Below are 8,304 nucleotides of genomic sequence, written 5' to 3'. Positions count from 1 at the left end.
GGGGGTATTTACGCCCCTGGTTGTTACAATAATAAACAATCTATGCCACATCTTGTCAAAACTTCAGTGATAACTTCAGAATATAGAAATTTGAATGATTTTTTCAATATATTCATTTTACATGATCTATTTTTGTATTATTATAGCAATAACAGTCAGCTCTTTATCTAAATATTATTACACAATGCATCTTTAACTTATGTAGTGTAGGGATCTTGCTTGTTACTATGGTGTTTGTGCGCGATATAAATTTCCGTATTATTATTATTATTCTATAATCTTATATTACTCTTATGACACTACAATGTCTTTCCTAAACTCCTTATCAGATTTGATAATTGTTTTTTTGTATTCCTTACGTGCACATAAAACCTTGGATTTCATTCCATCCAAACGACTAGACACTGTTCCTTTCCAGGCCCTCCATACTAAACCACTGATAATCGGGAAACTAGGTTGAATATCGTGAGGAACTTTTTCGACCACCAACTGGAGGTCCTGGTTAGAGAGCTAGCACCTTACTCACTGAGCCAATTTCATGTATTCAAGTGTTAGCTGTAATCTTCCTGTTTTTGTGGGTAACATTCAATTGTGCCAAAAAGACACCCTTTTCAAGTACTTTGTGCACACTGATAATTTAGTTGCTGCTGCTATGGATAGATCCTCCCCCCCCCCCCCCCCGTCTGCTTATGTTATAGAAAAAAAATATCAGTCTGTCTCAAATAAAGTCACCAGACTTATTATCTTTTCATGTACTGAGCTACATGTTTAAAAAGACTATTATAATAGGTTATATCAGAATATTAGTCTTGACTGAATAGGCATGGCAGCTTTGTTATGCAGTATGTACATCCATTCACTTTATGTTGAAATTTATTTTAAATTTATATAATGTAATAATATATTTCTATCAAAATAGTGTGGTTTTTAAAAAGTTTTTATTATATTTTTTTTACATTCCATGCTCTGCACATATCTGAAATAAACTTTATTAAACAAATGATACAATTTTTTTTATATTAAATATTTTATAACAGCTAAAAATAACTCATACATAACCTATACTATAATCATTAACAATATTATTAGGTTTATAATTTGAGGTCCCGTGTATACATTGGCAGGCACGTAAAAGATCCCTTGACAGTTGGAATTTGATATACGAGCAGGCCATAGTGTTGCTGCACGGGCAAAATTCCCTCATGGCACACTGTATTGCATATGCCGTCTTCATTAGCCCAGTCGGAGCAGAACACTAGGACGTTAAACCCCATTTCATTTTTTTTCCATATAGGGGGAGTTGGGTGGCCGAATGGTTTATCTTCTATACATACTTCTATAAAAACCAACAGACCGTCAGTCAGTGGAGCTTAAGAGTCCCCTTCCACCTAGGGTGATATCGCAGACAACACTGACAGGTGTATCTACATACAGAGCTTCATTATATGACTGGCTCAGTTAAGGTAAACATAGTTGAAAACAGATGGTGCCTTTGTTCTGAATACATATACTAATCACAGTTGATTTCAGCTATCAGAAATGTTTGTGACAGCATCCTATCCCAGATATTATCAACATTTCATATCTTAGATATTATCATCAACATTAGATCTACAGTATGATCATATTCTACACTGCCAATGTGAAGTGCATGATTGTTCAATCCTCTGAAAGGGATAGAAGCAAAAACCCAAATTATATAAACACTGCCACATGTTTCAACTGGTATTACCTTTATAGTTATGTTTTTGTAAATTATGATTTACAACAAGAAAAGTCGAACATTTTGTGAATGTTGTGTATGTAGACTATGGTTGTACTGTATTTTATGAATATTAATCTGAATATTAAATAACCAGATATTAAACAAACCTACAGCAGTTTATTAATTATTATATACATCAATATGTACATGTATAAAAATCAATAGATTTCTCAAGCATACAATAATATGAGAGTGAGATAAGACAAATTCAATTTTATAATCAACTAGACCTGTATATTTATATGTAATAACAGACAATTAATTATATCAGTATTTACAATAAATTACTGAATAACACAAATATATTTACACCTGTGTAAGTAGGTGTGTTGTGACAGTGAGTTTGCGAGTACAGATATTCATGCGCCACTTGATTTTTGCACTCTCTGTTATTTTTGGCACAGATACTTACTGAAAACTTAGAAAGGGTAATATAGTGGTCAAAATTTGAGGCATTTTCAAAAGTCAAGGTGGGGCTGTTAGTGAAACAAGGTGGGGCTGTTATGCGAAACAAAGCAAATTACCTTTTGAACTATTTTCAGGTAATAAAATAATATAATCTTCTAGAAAATGGGGCATAGATTTTACCATTTTATAAAATGGTCTCGATAGCGGGTGGTGTCATCCCCTTCTGTACCACCACATATATTTATGGCACTCGGTTGAGACTCTTTAAAAGCTATTTAGCTCCCACCGTGCACCTGTCTGTAAGAATATCGAATCCAGATTACATTAATGATTTATTTCTAGTTATCAGACTATCAGTATCACTGTCTTGGTTTCCCTATCTCCATGACAACCATCAATAGCTATTCATCTGCTCAAGTAGTAAATCAATCTAAATATTAAACTTTTCAAAAGCCATACTTAGATTGTGTTTGTCGCTTGGAAGCTCGTCCTTGTGCCCATGAATTTTTCAGTTCTAATTCTCTCTCTTTAGCCTATAATAAAGTAGACAATATATTTCAGTACGGTAATCAATGGTTCACTAATTTTCAATATTCTATTTTCTTCATTGACTATATTTTGATATGACTAATATATGGACAAATTAATGACTTTCTAACTGTCAAATAAAAAAAAGACACCCCTCCTTAACATCGTCATCAATGCTAAAATAAATGGATTTTCTTACCTGAAAAGCCAAATAAGTAATTTGATGCTTTCTCTTCTGTTTACTTGAAGGCATATTATCTTTCTTTCTATGTGCTTTATACTCTGATTCTTCAGTTAGACTTCGTGTAATTTCAATATCATTATTAATCATATCATCCATATTGGCATCAATAATATTAATCTCTTCTTTCCCTCTCTCTTTCTTTCCTTGAAGTCTCAAAAACTTAAAAAAGAAGTTCTAAAATAAGATCTAAAAATTTCAATCACGTAAAGTCAAGCTGTTATCCAATCTTGACACTAAAGTCTACAATACCAAATGATTAACTCTGTTTTCAATTACAACTTGTATAATGTCTTACCCAACTTAAATTGTTGTCTGCACTCAGCAGGTTTGTCGACTGGTGCAGTTCTCCCGTACTTACTACCTAAGAAGGTTAACTTGTTTAGGCCCACATGGTTGAAAAACAAGTACTAGTCAGAATTAAGTCAGGCAGATATGAGCTTAGTCAGACACACGTGGCCATCTTGTTGGTTCTGATAATAAAGGTCCAGAACACATAAAATAGAACTTGTTTTAAGAATACTTTTGTAATGTTTACCTGTTCGTCTTGTAGATAATTTTGAATCTGGCTTTGATTTTCAGCTTCTTGATCATAGCCTCCACTATACTCTGCATACTAAAAAGAATACAATAAGCACACATTAAAAATTTAATAAACATAAAAACGGGTTCAAATAGGGGCAAATTCTATTGAGGTAAAAAGAGATTAAATCTCTCTTGAATAGCGGTATTGACTGAGACTCTACTGAGGATTAGTTTTGTTTTAAATCGGCTGTTGATTATGTTGTTTTATATTTTAATGTTGTTCTCCAATTAGGAGTATTACCAAATAAACCACACAGCCATATTTCTTTGAGGCTTCAGTGCCTGAGCGACACATAATTTATTATTGATTGCCTTTTGACTGGGAAATAAATTCTATAATTACCTGTTGATATGGTATATTATAATCTGAATATTGCTGTGATTCATCTGTTGTTGTACTACTAGACTGTGTTTCTGTATAACTACTTGTAGTTGGTGATATTTTAGGTAAGGTACTATAAAAAGAGCTGCTCTTTGTACCAGATTTAAAGTCTAATGGTGCATCTGGATTGACAATAACTTTAGGTAATGGGGCAAATGACTGTGACCCTGCCTCTTGACCAGAATCTTTGATATCTGGTAACATTTCAGAAGCCGACGGCAAACATGGTGGTAAATTTGTGGAAAGTTTATGATGTTCCGAAGAATTGTCTTTATCCAGAGAAAAGAAATTTCCTGAACCAGAATCCTCATCATCACTGTCACTTTCATAACCTGTCATTGCTTGAAAAGCACTCATTTTACGTTTAGTAATTATTTCCTCTGCATTTTTAGAGTTTGTAGTTTTAGTGACATTTGTAGCTGGTTTGGGTTGTGTTTTCTTAGCCAGTGAATATGGCAGTAAGATTCTGTTATTTTCTTTTTTAGCTGCATGTACTGGTGGAGGTAGAATAGATGTCAGTCCACTTGACTGGTTCTGAAATTGACACATAAAAATGTAATACATTGATACAAATTTACTTTTAATTAATACACAACTATAGACTAGATGTCAGAATAATCGCTTACAAAAACAAAACTGTACTGTTCTCACAACAAGACGGATATATCTAACAGTGTGTTGCTTGGGTCTCACAAACCGGACACAATGCATACAATATTAATAAATTTATGTTTTGCATAAAAATAGATCACAAAAATGTATGTATGAATATCACAATCGATGAGTCAAGTTTATAACCAAACAATTATGGACAACATTTTATGAGAAATATTTGAGGAACATTAACTTGACATATGTTATTAAAACGAGATATTTCAAAGCCTTTAAACATGCATTATGCAAGAGCAAAATCTGCTTATTACAAGTCTTTCTTTAGGCCTGAAATGTTATCTAAATTGTCAATTAGACATTAATTAACTTATCCAGACCATAATAAACTCTCGATGTCAAGGTTAGCCTTCGATGTTGGCTGGATTAGATTCCTATATGCCGCTAACGGCCAAAGATAATTAAATCAGAAAAAGTGGATAATCGAGACTATGCTGTTTATATTAATGATTTTAGTAATGATGACCGAGGCTATGCAAAAATTTCACCCGCTTCTTTCTCGGCTCATAGTGGATCAATTTGACTGAAATTTTCAGCAAATTACCTTTACACTATCTAGTTTTTAACTATTATAGCGATAACTGCCATCCCTTTATTTTATCTCCCATAATATATCTTTAATTAGGGTGAGATACTGCAGAGTATCCAGATAATCAATTAACAAGATTTTGAGTTTTATTAAGTGAAATTTCTAAAAATTGTAGATGAGTTCAGATCAGTCAGCACATTAATGTATAACAATTTATTGAGCTTTGAATCATATATAAATAAGAGATTAAGAACTTACAGATGGTGTGAATTTCTGTTTTTTCTGTTTGGGCTCATCATCTTCATCCTAAAATGACAGTAAATCAAACATTTCTTTTTAATGAGCGCACAGAAAAAACATTAATTAAATTTTCTTTAATAGTACCGGAACTTCAAAACTTCTATACACAATAATTAAATAGCTTAAAAGTTAAAAATACAGACGTGTATTAGAAATAGTAACAAAAAAAAAAGAGAAAGGAATTCATAATTTATTACATACTGGTGTTAGTTTTGGTATTGTAATCCTAACTGGTTGTTTTGCTCTCTTTGGTGGTGGTTTTGGGGCATCAGCCATTTGAGATGCTTTAGGTTTAACTTCATCTTCCAATGTATCATCTAAAACCACACTAGCATCAGTTGCTGTTGAAGATTTAGGTTGTGGTAAATTATTGTGCAAGAAATTCTCATTTAAATCGTCTAACTGTTTGTCTTTTCCTGAAACATACAATAGAAAGTCTGTACATGTAGTTAGTCTATAATTTTAAAGTTTTGAAACTAAAAATAAAATAAGGCCCATCACTACACAACACCAGTAGGCTAAGACCTGGCATACTCTCTTATTCTAGATATTTGTTCTTTTACAGTAAATAGTTTTAGAAATAAATGAATGCATTACAAATTAAACATTCATTTTAAATAATTTTATAGCAAAATGAAAAACGGATAGTTTATAATTATTGCTTATACATGCATTATATCTGAAATATCTGACCTCTCCTTGGAGCCTCTTATAGATTTTTGCAAAGATATGGACCAGGAAGGCAGGAAAAGGTTAGTTTTGAACTTTTCCAATGAATCTAGAGTTTTCACCTTTAAAAGGATTTAAAATTCAAAGAGGTACGTGTTATCCCCCACACCCAAAAAATAAATACAATTAATGAATATCGGGTATATATTTTATTCAAAACAACAAAAGACTTGTTACTGAAATTTGTCTTATCAATGACGGAAAATCTCCAAGGAGGGTTACTGAAATTTGTCTTATCAACGAGGGAAAATCCCCAAAGAGCTACAAGCACGACAAATACCTCTTTAACTAAATTTATTCTCTGTTGATGTCATCTGACAACAGTACTTGAGAAGGCAAGAAGTATATGTTTTTGGACTATTTCATGGCATGAGGTTGCTTTGTCCTAAGGCAACCAGTCTCATTGAAGAAGTAGATCAATACAACAAGGTTACCGGTACTACTACTACATTGTCAATAAAGCATTGAGATAAATCTGACAAGTTTGGTTTATTAAGCAATTTATTAATCAATCGTCAAAATTAAGGTAAATTTATGATATCAAGGTTTATTAATATAAACAGATACCCATGTACATAATAACAAAACCGACACACAACTCAGTCAACTGCAAACATTATTGTTGAGTTTTGACTATGATTCACAATGACGGCAGCCTCCACTAGAACATGTCTAAATTGCATATTTTGATTGGCTTTCTTTTTATATAATTCTGTCAATGGTTGACAATAATTAATGAATCAGTATGCTGTGGTATTTCATAGTATTGAGTAAATCGTTATGTTTGCTGCAGCGGATAGAAATGAAATGAAATGGATAACATCTGTTCTGCACGACTGGGCTAATGAAGACGTGCAACGGATAGCCTAGGACCATAAAATAATACTAAATTACCAGAGATGGTTGTTACTTAAATTAGACAAACTCATAAGAATTTTTTATTTTGTATACCTGAACTGGATGCATTATTAGAAACGCCTGTGCAATTTTCTGTCGACAACGTTGGTGTTGCATTTGCATAATCGTCTTCATCATCACTGATTTGTCCCGACATGACGGACATTACTTTTGATTCTACCGCCTTATCTTGAATTTCATCATCACTATCACCGCTGTCATCACTTGCACCATATGATACAAGAGACATGTTTGCAAATAAACTTAAAGAAAAATTATAGAAACAAATCAACCTTCTCCCATAAATGTTTTCATTATTGCAGGGGAGATAACTCTGGATTTCCGAGGAAAAAAAAGTTACAACCTAATAATAATAAAACGAAACGAAATCTTAAGACACTCCTAATATGAACAATATAGGCTACTGATTTACAGCAACTGTGTAGATTGTAGAATATAATTTTCAAAAAAAAGAAAAAAAAGAGACACTATCCAAATTTAGACGTCTGCATTTATTTCTGCAATTATACTCACTATGCACTGATTTTGTTTTTTAATGCGATTAGGCCTATATTTAGTTTACGCGTTAAATAACAAATTAATTACCTGTTGTTCCTATATTACAGTTACCCATTCAGTTAGTTTTGTGCACTTAACTTGATATTATTTCCAAACAATAATATAGATTTTTTAATAATGGAGACCTTTCAAAAGTTAATAGCTTATAATGTATAACATGGACTAAGACTAGTAAGTATTTAATTCAAAATTCATGTGCTTTTAAATTTCTGTCTGAAATTCCGCAGTTTTCTGATGTATTAGGCCTATAGTGTTTGCAGAATGCCGCACAGCTCATCTGAAAATTCATAGATTTTCATAATCTTTGGCCAGGACATTGCACAGCTCATCTGAAAATTCATAGATTTTCATAATCTTTGGCCAGGGCATTGCATATATGTTTGTTTATTAGATAACAACAGATTTGTTTAAACTGCAGAAACATGTGAGGTATATAGTACTAAGACTAGTAATAAATAGACCATTTTTCCCTTAATTTTTTTCTCCCCTCTTCCTGCATTTTTGGGTTGACTTTTTGGTCTAGAATTGGAGAAAAGGGATCAAGTTTGCAATTTCATAGCAGTTTTGGGTAATACTGATGATATTACAGAGGAGGGATATGCGGTGTAAAGCGTCTTTCTGCAGAGCAATCATTGTGTCGGAAGTGAGATTTTCACCCCAGTCAACTTCAAATCCCCGTAGCAAAAAATCTA

At 32.6% G+C, this 8,304-nt stretch overlaps 1 protein-coding gene across 1 annotated transcript; it reads right to left on the bottom strand.

Moving 5' to 3' along the window:
- Positions 1 to 921: 921 nt before the first annotated feature.
- On the bottom strand, positions 922 to 7,360 carry LOC126818908 (proline-rich protein PRCC). The gene is made up of 7 exons (XM_050546563.2): positions 7,088 to 7,360; positions 5,609 to 5,823; positions 5,366 to 5,413; positions 3,871 to 4,443; positions 3,481 to 3,558; positions 2,901 to 3,104; positions 922 to 2,706 (listed from the first exon to the last, which is right to left on the bottom strand). The coding sequence occupies exons 1-7, from the start codon at positions 7,281 to 7,283 to the stop codon at positions 2,620 to 2,622; spliced, it is 1,401 nt and encodes a 466-aa protein (XP_050402520.2). The 5' UTR covers positions 7,284 to 7,360; the 3' UTR covers positions 922 to 2,619.
- Positions 7,361 to 8,304: the final 944 nt, after the last annotated feature.

Source organism: Patella vulgata, chromosome 4, assembly GCF_932274485.2.
Source record: "Patella vulgata chromosome 4, xgPatVulg1.2, whole genome shotgun sequence".
Lineage (NCBI taxonomy): Eukaryota > Metazoa > Mollusca > Gastropoda > Patellidae > Patella > Patella vulgata.
Note: the sequence above shows the minus strand (reverse complement) of the source record. Positions and strands in the feature narration are given on the sequence as shown.

Bases quoted from the DNA above. Each gene is read 5' to 3' on its own strand.
- LOC126818908 (XM_050546563.2), bottom strand. From the start codon at position 7,283: ATGTCTCTTGTATCATATGGTGCAAGTGATGACAGCGGTGATAGTGAT. The intron at 5,414-5,608 runs GTATGTAATAAA...CTGTCATTTTAG, and splicing joins CAATACCAAAACTAACACCA to GATGAAGATGATGAGCCCAA. The intron at 4,444-5,365 runs GTAAGTTCTTAA...TGTCAATTTCAG, and splicing joins AACAGAAATTCACACCATCT to AACCAGTCAAGTGGACTGAC.